Raw genomic sequence first — 17,611 nt, forward strand, 5'->3', positions numbered from 1 at the left:
CGAGGTGAGGACACGGGAGACGTACGGAGACGGAGATTTTGCCCAGGATGTCCTCGGGGATCGTCTGCTTCTTCTCGATCACCTTCTTGTAGAACTTGTCCAGAGACGTGTCCAGCAGCTCCATGCAGATCCACACGTCGCCCTGCAAGCCCCACGATGACAATGGTCACCCGTATAGCCAAACAATGTCGAGGCAAGTGCCGTTCGTGAGCACCTATCAAGGCAGGCAATAACCCTCAAAGGGCGCAGGTGTAGCCAGCACCATACCTGCCCACCTTTGTCTCCCCATTGCTGATGTTTACACACCGCCGCAGCTGGTACTCATTTAAGGCTGAGCCGACCTAAGGGAGGACCGGTTCACATAGCCGTGACCGGGAATAGAACTTAGGGAACCGGGTTTGTCTCGCAGTGTGCTGACCACCGTACTGCCGCTCGCGGCACCCCCTTCGCGGCCACGCACGGACGTGCGAGCCGTTTTATTGGTGGCAAGAAAGCGGTGGGAATTCCACATTCCTACAACGAGGGCGAGTCTATCCAGCTCGGCGGGAGCGAGCCCCTCGACCGGACACCGCCGAAGCAACCGGCGCGTAAAACACAGCCATATGGAAATACTTCACCCATAATAGGGGTGGGAGCGGCGCATCCATTCACGCAAATGTTTACGCTCACGATGCATGCAATCGAATCGTGTAAAGACGAAAAAAGATATTGGGATTCGTATAAGTTGCATGCGATGAATGCATGTTGAACTTCTTTCGCACCGTACGTAGCCAACCATGATAATCGGACGTGCGGGGGGGGGAGCAGTTCTAAAGAAATGACTATTCAATCGCGATGATTTAAAGGTGCATTGCTCCAGTGGCCATCCTAACATCGGAAGGAAGAGCATCCCAGCCGGCCGCAGAAGCGCATCTGAAAGCGCACAAATGCCCGTTTGCGATGGGTTTGAAATGACCCCCTGCGCTCAGCCCTGTAGTGTGACCTTGTTTAAAAGGGGGGGAGGGGGTGGGTTGGGGGACAATTCACGACAAAGTCAACGTCAAACTTAAGACGGACGCTCGACGCTACCAGAGTGAACGAGTCACGGGGACCGTCTGCTCCCGGCGAATCGAGGGTCACCCTCTCGAGCTCTCACCTCGCGGAAAAGCGCTCCGTAAAACGTGACGGTGTAGGGGCAGTCGACGGTGCGCATCGAGATATCCAGGTCCATGAGCAGGCGCTTCTGCTCCTGCGAGTTCACCGTGGCACGGATGCGCTGCGGCAGCCACGCACACAAAGACAAAGACCACCACCCCGCATAACCTTCACAGAATGTTGTTGGCAAGCACCTTATGAAGGACGGCACGGTACACGAGGGGGTGGGTGGCCAGTACCACGCCCGGGGTCAGGGGTAGGCGGAGCAAAGTGTCGATTCTCCCTCCTCTTCCAAGACATCTGACCATCACGGACGAGTAGGCCAAAACACCCTCTCTACAGGGGCTCCATATAGCGGAGGTCATTCTGCCGGCGCAGGTGAGAGCAAGCCACTGCAGGGCTGCACCTTTGCCGCGAGCTGATCGTCGCCATTCTCACCTTGACGGCCATGATGGTCTCGCTGGGCGCGTGTCGCATCTTCTCCACGACGCCGTAGGCGCCGCGGCCCAGCTCGCTCAGGGTCTCCAGGTCATCGGCCTTCACCTCAAAGTTCTGCGGACACGCAGGTGGTTCCCGTCACACACCAACGACCGGCGCGACCGGCGGCTCGGCGACACCACGTTATTTCCGCGGCCATATCTGCTGCTTCGCGGGTCGGGAAAACGAACGTGCCGAACAAAGACATCGTCGACGACCACCGACCGTGGAAGTGCCGGGATCGTCTCTCCCGCGACGGCCGTGGACATCGCCGAGCCGCGCTCGGATGCGGCACGGGAGATGCGCGTCGTACATGTCCCATAAGTGGGAAATCAAAGAATCGCCAAACTGCGGTGAGGTCGAAACCGTCGCACGCGTCACCGACGAGCTGCGACATCCACGCACACCCAGGCGGTATATTTCTACAATCCATAACGGCGTCTACCGCCCGCCTTGGATTGGTTGAAGGACCCTTAACATTCAACTATGACATCGTCTACACAAACTGTGTGCATGAGCATGGCAGATTGTGCCGTCGTAGATCCGTGAGGTATCAATTGGTGTGGTGAGGCCTAACATCCTGCAGTGGACTGATGATTGTAGCCCGTAAGCTCAGTCATAAATTCGCACTGCGTTCGCCCTGTGACGTAACACAAATCAATACGTGGCATGTACACACAGTGCATCTGAATACACCCTGTACCCGATTGTGTGCGTACGCACATTGGGTAAGTAATAGAACTGCTTGAATTTCCGTCACTGTGGTATTATTGAGTGCATACGAACCTTATCTCCAATAGTGATGCATGCCTTTGAATCAAGATCTCTTGGTGGCCTAAGCAGAGTCAAAATAAAAATTCAAAACATATTATGAGAATTATAAAGCGCGCATACTACTACTATAATCACCCAGGAATGTCGTTAACGCTCGTGACGTCACTCCACGTCGACCAGCCCCCCTCATTAATAATCATGAACAGGTTACGTCCTTCACGTGGACCCCCACCCCTCATTAATTAATCATGAGCGGGTGACGTCACTCCACATCGAACAGGCGCCCTCATTAATAATCATGAGCGGGTGACGTCCTCCAAATGTACACCCCCCCCCCCCACATTAATAATCATGAGCGGGTGACGTCACTCCACATGGGGGGGAGGGTGAAACGCCTCCTCCCCCCTCCTCAGCTACAAAGCCAGAACCCTCACGTCACGCGAACTAAAAATAACGTCATGATGAACAAGGGATTATAACCTATAAATTAAATAAGTCTGTGTCACCGCGGCCTTACAAATTGCACACGAATGGATGCAATGAATACCACGTCGCGGTCTGCTGTTCGTTTGCAAGTTTCAGATTTACTGCAATACACCCGTCCCCTTGGATGGGCAAAATGCTAGTTTTTAAAGACGGAAGAATAAAAACCCAACCTCGATCAAACGTCGTACTCAGACTGTAAATGTTGTGGCTTGGCTCTCCAACACACCGGTGTGCTGTACTAGTGACGAATTGGCCACATTCTGTTTACGTGACAACCCCTTACTGGTAGTTGGCTGTGTCGGGTGGTGAAGGGTTTAACGACACATTTATAGATTTACGCGATCTAACACAAAAAGCCTCTATTATGGGCGAGTCTGAATCCTTACTGTGAAAAATGTAACCTGTATGCTGGCATAAAGGTGGGAGCTTGCCCAGCTTAACTGTAAAAACCCAAAAGTTAGAAACACCACCACCCTCCTCCACTCCATTACAGTGTCATTTTCACACAGCGCCGTCCACTTTACAGCAAGCACAGCTGTGGATTGCATTTGGCACAAGGTAGGTGGTCTCCTAATGACCTGTGATTATTTACATTTTTAACATCACTTACGAAGGCGTGACATGGTTTAGGTCATCGTTATGATCAACTTCACCGCCATTATCACCATCACCATTTGCCCGCACCTGCGATTAGCCACGGTTGGCTATGTACATACGTGCGTACGCCATCATCCCTCGTCATTATCGTCTTCTTCTCTCACAGGGCATCTCCCACGTACTGCGTTCACTTCTGCCTCCACCTGGCCCCCCACTAACATCGTCCAACACTGCCCGCTTCGACCACAGACATCCGCATCATCTTCACCATGCCCGCAGACGTCAGAATGGCTCAACAGACTAAACACTAACATAAAACCGTCGCTGGCCACCCCGCACCCCGCCATATGGAAAGAAGCAGAACTAAACGAAACTTTTTTTTTTCTCGCCAGGTTAAGGCCAACTGAGCAATATAGCTGTTATATTCTTGGTTCTTTCGGTAAAGTCACGTTGAAGGGAAATAATGGATTTCACACCTGATGATGATTGCTTGCGTTGCAGTCGAAACGTCGTGAGAATTTTTATTGTTTTATATTTATATTATTTTATTATTTCCCTTCTACGTGACTTTACCGAAAGAACCAAGAATATGAATCCCTGCAGTCACGAAAGCTTTAAATCAAAATATAGCTCTTATTCAGAAACGACCTGAACACAAATGATAGCTCAACGAAGCGGCTTATCCCGTGTTGATTTTAAATGTGGAGGGGAAAAACCGGAGGACCCGGAGAAAAATCCACGCGACCACGGGGAGAGAAAGACAGGCAAACTCCAAATGTCCAGGCGTCCTCAGGGTCGGGATCGAAGACACGACGACCACCTGGATACCAGACGAGGGAGTTTAACATCTCGCCACCGCAGGACGGCCTGCGCGTGGCAGGCCGACGGGGCAGCACTTACGTCGTGGGCGGCGTGGGCGCGAACACCTCCTTGGTGATGGTGAGCGGAGGCCGCTTTTTCACCTTGTGTCCTGCTGACAAAGCGAGAGGACACAGCATTTGGGGTTTAGCGGCTGTACCGGCAAACCGAGTGCGGACACAAAACCAACCCCGGGGCGTGCTCAGCGCTGGAGCTGCGATCGCGGCCATCAGAGGCACACATGTTTAGCACAAGAGGCAGGTTTTCAGGTTGCCAAACAAATGCATTGTAAGGTGGCACTCGTCTTCTTGGTTCTTTCGGTAAAGTCACGTAGAAGGGAAATGATAAAATAATAAAAATAAAACATAATAAAATACAATTCTCACGACGTTTCGGCCACAACGCAAGGTGAATCCCTGCAGTCACGAAAGCTTTAAATGGAAATTTGAAGGTGGCACTCGTTACACACAAAATGATTGCCACAAATGAACCGCAACACCTTGCCGATCTCGTCAAAAAGCATCAACCGTCACATGGAACCCGATTATCCTCGCAGCAGCAGCAGCAGCGGCCGTCGAACAAAGACGGTCACCGCATCGCGCGCTTTCAGATGCGGTTCTGCGGCCGTCTGGAACGCTCTTCCTTCCAATATTAGGAAGCCACTGGAGCTATGCACTTTGCAATCATTAAGATTTAAAACTCATTTCTTTAGAACTGATTTTGGTGTTTAGTTTGTTGTCGTTCCCCCGCACCTCCGATTAGCGCGGTTGGCTACGTACGGTGCGAAAAAAGTTCAACATACATACATGCGGTTTAACACCTAGGCTTTTGCGACCAATATCATCCGAAAAAAATTTTTGGGGGTTAAATCGCTTAAACACAACAGGCGACTGAAGAAGCTAGTTGTAATTACTGGCGAAACGTCGTAATCAGATTGTAAATGTTATGGATTTGCTCTCCAACACACCGGTGTGCTGTACTAACGAATTGGCACGTAGTGTTTACGTGACAAACCTCACCAATTGGCTGTGTCGGGTGGTGACGGGTTTAACGACACATTTATATTGACGTGACATAACCCCCAAAGAAAACCGTACATTATGGATACGTACATACAACGGACATCAATGCTGCCTCGCTTACTAGGTAGAGCAGGGGCCCCCCCAACCCACGGGCCACGGACCGGTACCGGTCCATGGCCTGTTAGGAACCAGGCGGCACAGCAGCACGAGGTGAGAGCGGTGAGGCCGCGCGCGGCCCGCCCCATTATTTTATTATTTACAACTTCCATCCGTGTCTCTTTCCCGTACCGCTCACTTGTCTCAGTCACAGTTGTGGTAAGCCCACAAGCTGCTAACCCGTAGCCTAAATGAGTAAAAAAACAAACGTCACTGGACAGCTTCTTTGAAAAGGGGGAAAGACCCAATGATGACCGCCACCCCCCAACCCGGTCCGTGAAAAAATTGTCTTCCACGAAATCGGTCCCTGGTGCCAAGAAAGTTGTGGACCGCTGAGGTCCACCTCGTGGCTGTTTGGAGGGAGCCGCGGGCCCCACCTCTGGCCAGAGTGGCGCGAGTTCGACGGTGGCAGGGCGCGGCTACCACCACCTTTGCGTTGCCGTGGCAACGCAAAGAGGCCACCTCTGCGTTGCCGTGGCAACGGGCAAAGTGCAATAGGAGGGGCAATAAAGTATACGGGCGGCCATTAAACCCTCGTGATGTCCACCCAACTTGGCCACGTAGGGAAGAAGACACAATCTCTCCCGCTGCGCAAACACACGCCGTATGTTCGCTCCGTGTACGCGTGTTCTCTCTGGGCACGATTGCATAGCCGTCAACCCATACGGTTCACCCCGTATTCTTGTACAGGGAACCATACCCTTTGGTTCTTTCGGTAAAGTCACGTAGGTAGAAAAATAAGTTGGTTCAGCAGTTGGATTATATTTTTTTGTCCGCCTGAGGACGACCGCTTGTGTTGCGATCGAAACGTCGTGATATATTTTTTGTTTGATTTTTCTACCTACGTGACTTTACTGAAAAAACCAAAGAGAGTTTGTACAGTGAAATTTAGGTGTTTTCAGGTCCATATGGCGTACAGCCGTTTCAATACGGGTACAAAAAAAGATTTCTATTTAATTGTGTTTCTCCTTTGCGATAAGACTTTTTAGGATGAACTTTGAGATTAATTAGGGCACGGGGTGACCAATAAGATCTGAATTTGTCTGTAATAAGCGAGGCACTTACCACGGGTTGACAGGTATGCGATTGTGTGCACTGAAAATTTAGTTTTTAGGGTTTAGCAGGGGCAACGCGTTATAACTACGTGTATTATTAATATTACCCCAAGTACACAAAGACAAAGGTCTCCCGTTTAGCCTGAACAGACTGTAGGGGCAAGTGCTGCTAACGAGCACCTATTAAGGCCAGAACGGTACTCGAGGGATATGTGGCCAGCACCACGCCCGACCACCTTTGTCTTCCCAGTGGCGAGGTTTACACCGCACCAGGTACTCATTTGAGGCTGAGTCGACCCAGGGGAGGCCCAGGACCGGTTCAGATAATCGTCACTGGTGTTGACTGTGAGCGGGAATCGAACTCTGGTCGCCGGGTTTGTAGTGCAGCGCGCTAACCGCTATTCTACCGCTCACCACAAGTACACACACACACTCTCCTACATCAGCACTTGCCACAAGCGTCTTTAAAGGCTATACAAGAGACGTTTGTCTTCATGGAGGCATGCCCCGTGCATTTAAAATTAAAAAAATAAGTCAAAACTATTGCAATCATCTGCCTTTGTCTGCACTCTATAGAATCTTAAGTAATGGCATACATAATAAGTGTGCGTACTCATACAGAAATGCTCGCGACCGCCAACATTTGACGTGAAATACGAACAGCAAACAAAAACCAGACATTCCACAACCCTTTGTTAATTGCAACAAACACATCCAAACCTCGGCTGTGCCACGGACTCGTGTACAGGTGAATATCTACGTTTCGTTGTGCAAGAACAACAACAATGTTTTAGTTTAACACGTAGGCTTTCGCGACCAATATTGTTCATAATCAACGATTTTTTGGGTTTAGATCGCGTTATTTATAAATGTGTCGTAACCCTCCATCATCGTAACATTAGCCTTATTACTAATCAAGTATATAATTACAATAACCCCCCCTCAAATCTTTGCACCTAATGAGTTAATGAGTTAATGATGACGTCACCCTGCTGCTGCTCTATATAAGAACGGGAGACACAGCAGAGCCTCACCATTCTGGCGAATTGCCCGATGATGCTGGATGCAATTACCAGCGAAACGTCGTACTCAAATTGTAAATGTTGTGGTTTCACGCTTCAACACACCGGTGGGTTAAAGCAGTGAACTATTTGTCTTTTGTCAACGTGACACTTTTTTACTGATTGGCCGTGTCGGGTGGTGGAGGGTTACGACACATTTATAAATAACGCGATCTAAACCCAAAAATCGTTGATTATGAACAATGTTTTAATCTGTTCAGAATGTCGCTTTAACTCTGTGCGCTCGCTGCATGTAAACAATCACTTTTTTTTTCTGGAGCCATGACCTGACCGCTCGTGAGAGGCATTAGCGGGCAATATAAATACTGGGAGCTTCAGGGGGAGGTGCCGGGGAATGAAAACACAATCCTCCTCGTCCCTGTGACCCCAGGCCTGGGTAGGCGTGAGGACAGAAGGTCCATGTGCCATCAACAACGGAGGGCCGGACTTGGCAAGCGAGCGATCCGTGTGCGTGAGTGAGCGGGTGTGTGAGTGGGTGAGCGGGTGTGTGAATGAGTGAGTGAGCGGGTGAGCGAGTGTGTGAGTGAGTGGGCGAGGGAGTGAGCAGGTGTGTGAGTGAATGAGTGAGCGAGTGAGCGAGTGAGTGAGTGAGTGAGTGGGCGAGAGAGTGAGCGGGTGTGTGAGTGGGTGAGCGGGTGTGTGAATGAGTGAGCGAGTGAGCGGGTGAGGGAGTGACCAGGTGAGGGAGTGAGTGGGCGAGGGAGTGAGCGGGTGTGTGAATAAGTGAGCGAGTGAGCGGGTGAGCGGGCGAGAGAGTGAGCGGGCGAGGGAGTGAGCGGGCGCATGATTGACCCTGTGCACGAGTGTGCCAGGATGAAGATCACACGGCCCCTGCTCCACAACCATCATTGGCTCCAAGCCCTCTGTGATTGAAGAGTCAGACCGACTACAGTATTACCTTGTTGCAATTTTACTTAGATTAATATTACCCCTTCGGCTAATGCCACTACAACTCGCTCAGCGCAGGCGTCCTCCTGCTCTTGGGAGAAAAAAAATAAGAGGGGGGGGGGGTAAAGAAAAAACCCAACAATTTTATGTAATAGTTTTTAGTGAATTGAGTACTCTCTCTAAATCTCGCCATCACGCTTTGGCACGGTGGCCCGTCCCCATTTCATCGTCCAGAAATATTTTTCGTGCCGGTACGAAGATAGTTTTTTTAAGATACCACCACAGCTCTTGGCGACGGCGATGAATGCGGCGTTTTTTTTCACGCGTTCTGGTGCCGAACAGGCCGCCAATTCGATAATGGCCACGACGACAATCACAATAGCCCCCAACTGCCAACAGAGAGGAAAAAACCCCTTAACTACAGTACCTGCGCTTGTCCTAAAGTTTTTTTTCCTCCTAGCGTCTGCAGACGAGAGCACACAGAACCAGCTGTAGTGGCAAGGCATGCGCGGTGAAAATCTGAGCTGAGCCACGCGCACGCGTGTGTCCTGGCAACACGTGTTATTCATTCCATGTGCCGTCGCTCGATTTAAAGGCGCGCGGTGGAAATGATCACCAGAGTGGCTTTTAACGGAGAGAAGCCGTTTAAAAAGTTGACGTGAGCCAGCCATCGAATACATTTAATGAAAGATGTGAAAATGCGTTAGGCCGAGAGAGAGAGAGATTGAGGGAGAGACCAGAGGAGCAGCACGTGGATTAGAGAAGCATACGCAGGTTAATGACATAATTTCCAAGTGTTTGGAAAATCAAGTGAGTGGGGCTTGGGAAGGGTACGGTCGGTCATGGGATGGGTCAAGAATGATGGGAGTGGCAGCCAACGGACAGAACGAATCCAAGAGGACGTCCACCGAGAATATGGAGCGATATAATCAGCCAATGCATGGATGAGAGGTGGATGATTAAACCATAGGATCGATCGTAAGAGGTGGCAGGGGCCTTGGATTTCCAATTTCACTTGCATTACACGACAACACCTGCATTACTAAAGCCTGCAAGGAATCGACCACGTACCAAGTCAACGATTTGTTTTAAAAGTAATAGATCCCAATCTTGAGTTTATTACGACAGTATTATGTTAGTCTGTGCTCCTTCAATGGAGGAGGGATATCAAAACGACACGAACTCCCCTTTCCTGAAGCCCTCTCGCAGACAGCATGACGTCCACGATGGCATTTAGCCCCTGAACATTTCACCGCACTTCCAATTATGCACGGAGTTGGCTACGCACAGTGAGATAGAAGTTCAACAAACGTACAACACACGCAAGAAGATAATTACTCTGCTCGTTTACCAAATGGAAAGCCTCACCGAGTCAGCACGACTCCCTTTAAGGAGGGTCCTGCCAAGTTTTGCACAGTTCGGAGGCGATGATTACCATGTATATATTCCCAACAGAGTTATATAATTTACTTCGTCAAACAACGGCCCTAAGCCCTGTTAAGCACAGGAGCAATATTTATCACGTGGAAACATCCACGGCGAGGGATTAAAAGTGCAGAGGTCGGTTCACGCTGGTGAAGTACGCGACGTCTGACTTGGTGTTCTTGTTGACTTAACAACGATGGAAGCCGGGGGTAGAACATTTTTGGCAGCTTCACAAGAGGGGAAAAACACATTACAGTGTTGTCTTACATGTGACCCCGACTAAAGTTGGGCGACTTCAGCCACCAGAAAACCCGAGCTGATATTATCATCTGGTTATGTAATCTATCGTGAGGTCGCACCGGCATGAAACTCGCGAACAGCCACTGAGGAACTCGGTGTTCCAATTGCGAGCACCGGGTGTTGGGTTTTTTTTTAAAGAGCGTTGGGCCCATTACCGAGCGGGGTTATTGCTTTGACACGCAAGTGCTGTGGTCGACACGTGTACAGCATTGCTCGCAACGTGCTGTCCGCGCAACAGAAGCCGGTGTGCCATTAACGCGTCTGCCTCTCTCCAGCGTTTCAGGGCAGCGACAGCAGAAGCCACCCCCCCCCCCCCCAGAACTCCGTGGCATTGGGTGCAGTGGCGGTGCCATGGGGCAATAAGCAAACTGCGCAAAGGCTTTGGAGCTACCCCCCCCCCTCCCGCCAAGGTCACTCAAGGTGGTGAGGGGGGGGGTTCATCGGAGTATTGATAAAAAAAATTCGGGGTACACCAAAAACGAACTCGTCGCCACAGCACGCCCTGCAGGTGTCCAATGCCACATTTCGCCATTCGTTTCCACTTTCGTCTCCTCCGCCTTGCGTCTTCAACATGCTCAGGTAGTGCGTGGACATCTTCCTGACACCATTCTCGGATGTCGTCGAGCCAATCGAAAACGAGCACCGATTCTTGTAAAATAAAAAAAGCACAATCGTTCTTCAACAGGAGGGCTCAGGTGGGCGACGCCGGAGGCCATGTCCCCCCCTCCCTCCTCTGCAAAAGGATCAGCCCGCCCCCCCACCCCCTGCTAAAATTCCTGTCAATGAAGCGATGGATGGGTGGTCACGGACTTTCCTCACATACGCAAGCGGGCGAGTGCCGGCAGCAGACAAAAAGCAGATGGTGTAAGTTGCTCATTCCGTCTGGCGGTTAACGTGTATTTAAAGTGTGGCGTTTAACGGTGTGCCCCATTAGGCGCCCCCATTAGACACCGAGACCTGCTCGACCCTTCACGAATCCGTCTGAAATTCCAGAACCCAATCTGGGATCGCAGCGAGACTATTGGATGGCGCGGGGGTCAACTGAAAGACCGCCGGCGGAGTTCTGCGGAGTTCAGCGGAGGTTCCAAATTAAAGGCTCATTGACGACCCCACGCCGTACGCTCCGCACGGCCACGATCTGCCTAGAAAACCGCGGTGCTCTGTCAACCCGCTTCAGAACAACACTGGCAGAAGGTCACGGGACAGACGCAGCAGGTGCCATGGGTTGACTGACTGAGATGACTGGCCGAAAACACACACACACACAAACGTGCACATGTAACTGATATTTGCCAAACATCCCAATTCAAAAAAAAACATTGCCTGCAAAAATCCATTAAATTTGGTGAACAACCAGAAATAGTAATGCGCTAACCCTAATTTCGGAAGGAACTATTCTTTAACCAGGCAACTTCTAGGGAGCGTTCCATTGCACCGACTGTAGTACGAGCATAGCATTAGTACATACACAGTACTGTGGTACAAATACTATGTACAGTGGTAGATACTGCAATGACAAATACGTCATCATCCTCCGTCTCTCATGTTTATTCACGTGCAAACAATTGCAATCTATTAACTTACTGATCTTACAGGCTTAACGTTCACCAGTTAGACTCTAATCAGAACGGACAATCGATATCAGCAGCCACGCTTTGTTGTCACGAACTCTGAATGCGGGGGAAAGACCGGAGTGCACGTTTCATTTAAAACTTGACGAAGGCTTTGAGAGGGGAGCGGTGGTGTAGCGGTTAGCGCGCTCCGCTACGAACCTGGCGACCCGGGTTCAATTCCCGCTCGCGGCCAACACCGGTGACGATTATCTGAACCGGTCCTGGGCATCCCCTAGGTCGACTGGGCCTCAAATGAGTACCTAGTGCAATGTGTGAACATCGCCACTGGGGAGACAAAGGCGGTCAGGCGTGGTGCTGGCCACCCACCCCCTCGTGTGCCATGCCGGCCTTCATAGGTGGTCGCTAACTGCACTTGGCCCTATAATTTGTTAAGGCTACACGGGGGATCTTTATATTTTGAGTGAGGTATTAGTGGGGAGCGGTAGTGTAGTGGTTAGCGCGCCACGAACCCGGCGACCTGAGTTCTATTCCCGCTCACGGCCCAACACCCAGTGACGATCATCTGAACCGGTCCTGGGCCTCCCCTAGGTCGACTCAGCCTCAAATGAGCACCCGGTTCGGTGTGCAGTTAACGTCACCACTGGGAAGACAAAGGCGGCCGAGCGTGGTGTTGGCCACCCACCCCCTCGTGTACCGTGCCCGGTTTTCATAGGCGCTCGCTAACAGCACTTGCCCGTTGCAGGCTACAACTTTGTCTTTGCTTTGGGGTGAACAATCTTGGGTCGAGGTTGCGAGAGACCAAACAGACGGGGCAGCAACAGCAACAACAACAACCCTCTCCCCTGGCTTTATTAATAACAGACTGAACAAAATCAACTTTGGGGTGGTGGTGGTGGTGGTGGAGGGGTTGGGGGGATTTGCAGAAAACTGCCGCGCCCTGTGCAGGACCTTTTCCTGGAAATGGGCGTCGGTTGTGTATTGCGAGTATTTATACCCACGCACACAGCTCCAGCCAACGAGCATAACACCATCACCGGGGTCTCCCTCTCTCCCTGTGCGTGGTGCTGCAGCAGCAACAACACTGGCTCAGCTGTGCCCCGAGCAAACTCCACTTGCGATGATGGAGGTGTGGGATTGGTGCTGGAGGAGGGGGAGGGGGCGTTATTATAATAAATTGTAATTATCACGCCAAAACTAATTACTCCCGAATTATTGAAAATGTCGCTTAAACGCCTGGGAGGTTTTTTTTTACGTTTGGTTGAATGGCTCCAACTCACTCCCGGAACAATGCTGTCCATACGATATCGATGTAAACTATTTATTTTTTATCAGCTTAGGGCGCCACTGAGCTACACAGCTCTTTTTCAGAAGCATCCTGCCAATCGCAAATGATAGCTCAACGAATCGGCTCATCACGTAGAAATGCATAGCGGCCAAACACTCTAAATGTAGAGGGAAAAACCAAGGACGCGGAGAAAAATCCACGTGACCACGGAAAGAACATACACACTCCAAATATACAGCAGGCATCAGGATTGGAACTGAACCCACGACCTCCTGTATACCAGGCAAGACATTCAACATCTTGCCACCGTGGTACACGTGACGACGTGGTGTGGTGAAGTATGGTTAAATGACTCACCACGACCGACAGTCACGACAGGGAGGTTGGCACAGATCTGGTCCAGATGTCTTGTGACCCCCCACTTAATCGAGCCCTAACATTTTCTTCCTTTGCATAGTCATTTCTGTTTCATGTAAACTTTACTTGAAAAATATAAAGTTTTAGAATATAAAACGGGGGTTCCAATAGATCTGGACCACCCTGCACACGTGACTTGGATGTTGCAGGCCCCCCCCCCTCACCCTCACAATTCAATGAAATTGTCACGATTTGTAGTGGCAACTTGATCGAAGGATAGAGTCCTTCAGATTATGCATGCGATCGCGCGATCGTTAAGATTCGATTCCAACCGACGACTCGTTCCATTGTTACATCCCCAAATGGATGGCCAATTTCCTCCGGGCCAAACTGCTGCATGGTGACACGTGGCACGCAACGGCACAACGGCAAACACCGCATTCACTGCACACTGCCCCGTGTACTGCATTGTGCTCGTCGTCGATGGGCTCAGAGCAAATACACGACTTGTTAATACCACCAGAGAGATGGCGACACTTGAGCTTTGACAACATCTTTAAATGGCCAACCAGCGAATTACACAATAACCGTATTTAACAAGTTTGTTTATCACGTAGTCGCCATTGTATAACCCACGCACACAAATTTGTATAGCTAAATAACTGCCTCCTCTTCTTGGTTCTTTCGGTAAAGTCATGTAGAATGGGAATAATTATTTTATTATTTCCATTCTACGTGACTTTACCGAAAGAACCAAGAAGATGAATCCCTGCAGTCACGAAAGCTTTTCATCGAAATTTAACTGCCTCCTGCAGTGGAAATGGATTCTGCGTTGGCGCATGGACTACGTACAAAAGTCTATGATGTTTTTAAACCAAAGTTTGGGTTCAATATTGATTGATCAGCTATCAAAATAAATCATAAACTTTTTTCGTGATCAATCACTAAGGCCCCCTTTTTAAAAGGCATTGTCAGTGCTTATCTGCAGATGAGTATGTCTCTGAGGACACACGCGGGAACAGAGGTGAGATTAATATCCAACTATTTCGGGGTATTCGATTCATGGAGAAATTGACCCTAATTGGTGGGGTAAAAATACTCGATTAATTGGATAGCCGGGCTTCAAGGCTTCGTCTATAATCTCCCTTAGGACAAATCAAAACCCGGGCCCACCCAACAAAAAAGTTAGAGACAAACGGATCCCTCATTAAAACTGAGCGTAGCATTTCAGATTTTTTTTTTTAAAGCGAATGTTTATCTTCAAACATTTTTTTTCCTCTTTAAAACAACAAAATCCGGCTAATTGCGTTTCAAACATGCAACAAGAGGTATCTGTTAAGAGGCACACAACGGCACGAAACAGCTGCGAGTTTTTCGTGGTTTCGAGAGGAAAAATTGCCAGCCAGCGACAGTCGCAGAAACCCCCAATGGGACCCCACTGCAACCCGCTTGTCTGGGTGGCGGCCGCAGCGTGTATTTGTTTTTTTGCATGGCAGGTTTGTTCCCTGTGTGCCGGAAAAGCCCCCCCCAAAACCCCTCAAAGGGTTTGCAGAAGAAGAAACAGAGTCATCTCGTCTCATGCAAGTGCCCCCCCCCCCCGAGTTCACACAATTGTCTGTCGTAATGCAGCAACAACACCACCCTCTCGAACATTCCGCTAAAAAAGGAGACAACGCGGAAGAAAAGATCGGAGCCATCCGATCAATTTTGCAGCGTCGCCCGTGTCACGCAGGTCCCTTGCAGCACACTATCCCTCGCTAACATTCCGCTAAAAGGGGGAATAAACATCATTTCCGAGCCACAAAATACAAAATAGTTGTGCACATTAACACACACGCGCGCACACAATTAAGACACGACTCACTTTGCTAGACACATTAACACAACATCGTTACGTGGATGTGTGTGTGTGCGTGTGCAGACACCATCTGCACGCCGTTAAAAATAAATAAACATCATCCCAGAGTCGAGTGCTTTATTTCATTAATTTAAGGTCAATGGGGCCAAAAGTATTGCGAACTTCAAGACCGTCTACAGACATTAATGTACCCTACCCCCCCAGTTCGCCGTCGCCGCCGCTGTCTGACACACCCAGTGACTCATGCGGTGTGAATGATGTGACAACGTTCGCTTAACCGTAGTGCACCACAGACGCCACACGCTGTCGTACTACGGGGGCACCAACACACACACGGCCCAACGATCCCAGCAACAACAACAAAAAACGCCGAGCAACGCAGTCTCAAGCATTTATTGCGCGCGTGTTTGTCACCTTTAGGGCCCTTCTCTCTGTTCATGTCCCCCGTATTAATTTTATTTCCACCGGTGCCGTATTTGCGACCGCGCATATCGTGAATTTGCATGCTGGCCTGGAAAACCCCCAGAGGGGAGGCGGGGAGGGTGCAATACTGTGGGTCCATTACCCAAAGGTTTGGCACGTGTTGAACGTGCGTTTAGAGTATTTAACATTATTTTCGCTGCTATACATTTCCAAATGAAGAGCCACTTTGTTGAGCTATCGCATGTGGCCAGGTCACTTCTGAAAAATATGCTAATAGCTCAGTGGGCTTTTACCTGGTAAAGTACAAATCGTGTAGATTTATTTGTATATTTTACCCTTCCTATACTTTGCACTCGTATCGTGTTTGTATATCTGTGAAAAATAGCTTTATAGCTAATCGGATTCCTCCAGTTTAAAACAAATGTTCAGATGCTGACTCTTAAATGCTGATCACCAACCGAAAGAGCTGGACTGCGTTTCTAGACTCCTTTAATACAATTTAATAGTAAGGTCGAGTGCAATTATGCATCAGCTCTGTCCATTTGATGAGCCAATATGAATTAAATGTTCTTCGAAAGTTGTATTGTTATAAGGATGTTTCCCTATTTAAAAAAACTGGACAAAATATGTCAAATGGTCATTCAAAAATTGGAGAAAAAAAACCATAACAAAAAAAGTTTAAGTCCAAATATGCAACTGCGTTTTTGCACTGGCAGTGTCCCGTCAGCTCGCAAATCAACAGTTACCTTCAGAGGACAAATTGCCTCCCTGGAAAGCGTTACAGAATCCACGCACGCGCGCGCTTATGAATTTCCTGTACATCCTTTTGTCAGGAGGGCCCCTCGCTTCTGGATGTTTGGTCAATGTTGTACCAATAATTTATCTACTTGGTGATGCTGTTGCTGCGTTAGCAGTGATGCACAAGCACAAATAACAACAACAAACTCACTGAGAATGGAAATAATAAAATAATAAAAATACAACATAATTTAAAAAAAGTCGTAAGAATTATTTTATTATGTTTTATTTTTATTATTTTATTATTTCCATTCTACGTGACTTTACCGAAAGAACCAAAAAGAGGAATCCCTGCAGTCACGAAAGCTTTAAATCGAAATTTAAACTCACTGAGGTCAAGAACACTGTCGCCTATGCCTACAGCCCCTGGCAAGCCCCTGGGTGGTCACCCACCATAGAATAACGCAGACTCAAAACTGTTACTTTGAATACATTTGGTCCACGTGGTTAACAGCGGCCCGGTTGTAAATTGATACAACAGCAAAAAAAAAATGTTGTTACAAGTCGGTAACGAAAGTCCGGCTTGTGGCCAGAAATGACTCATCCGTGTTTGATGTATAATCATACCAGGTGAGGGTGAGCGCGGTCAGGTGCGAGCACGTCTCGTGAGTCACCACCGACTGCGGGCCAAACCAAGCCTGGCACGGCTCATAAATAAAGCACAAAGTGGCAGGCATTGTCTCCCTCCCTACATGGGCAACCTTCTTCACCTCCGCTGGCACAACTGGATGTGTGTGTGTACACATGTGCGCCGTGAGTGTGGGGAGCGGTGTTATAGCGGTTAGCGCTGCTCTACGAACCCGACGACCCGAGTTCGATTATTCCCGCTCACGGCCATCAACACCAGTGACGATTATCTGAACCCGTACTGGTCCTACCCCTAGGTCGACTCAGCCTCAAAATGAGTAGCTGGTGCGATTTGTAGTCATCATCACCACCGGGGAAATAGAGGCTGCCGGGCATGCTTGCTGGCCACCCACCCCCTCGTGTGCCATGAAGACCTTCATAGGTGCTACTCGCTAAATGGCACTTGCCCCAACAGTCCGTTAAGGCTACACGGGT

At 49.4% G+C, this 17,611-nt stretch overlaps 1 protein-coding gene across 1 annotated transcript in view; it reads right to left on the reverse strand.

Moving 5' to 3' along the window:
- Positions 1-17,611, reverse strand: part of LOC144940784 (dual specificity mitogen-activated protein kinase kinase 6-like) — a 53,994-nt gene that overhangs the window by 6,999 nt on the left and 29,384 nt on the right. Inside the window, 5 exon segments of the mRNA XM_078867186.1 lie at positions 26-142; positions 1,136-1,255; positions 1,573-1,686; positions 2,398-2,446; positions 4,369-4,441. Of these exon segments, the coding sequence (XP_078723312.1) occupies positions 26-142; positions 1,136-1,255; positions 1,573-1,686; positions 2,398-2,446; positions 4,369-4,441 (473 nt within the window).

This window comes from Lampetra fluviatilis, chromosome 23 (genome assembly GCF_964198595.1).
Source record: "Lampetra fluviatilis chromosome 23, kcLamFluv1.1, whole genome shotgun sequence".
Lineage (NCBI taxonomy): Eukaryota > Metazoa > Chordata > Hyperoartia > Petromyzontiformes > Petromyzontidae > Lampetra > Lampetra fluviatilis.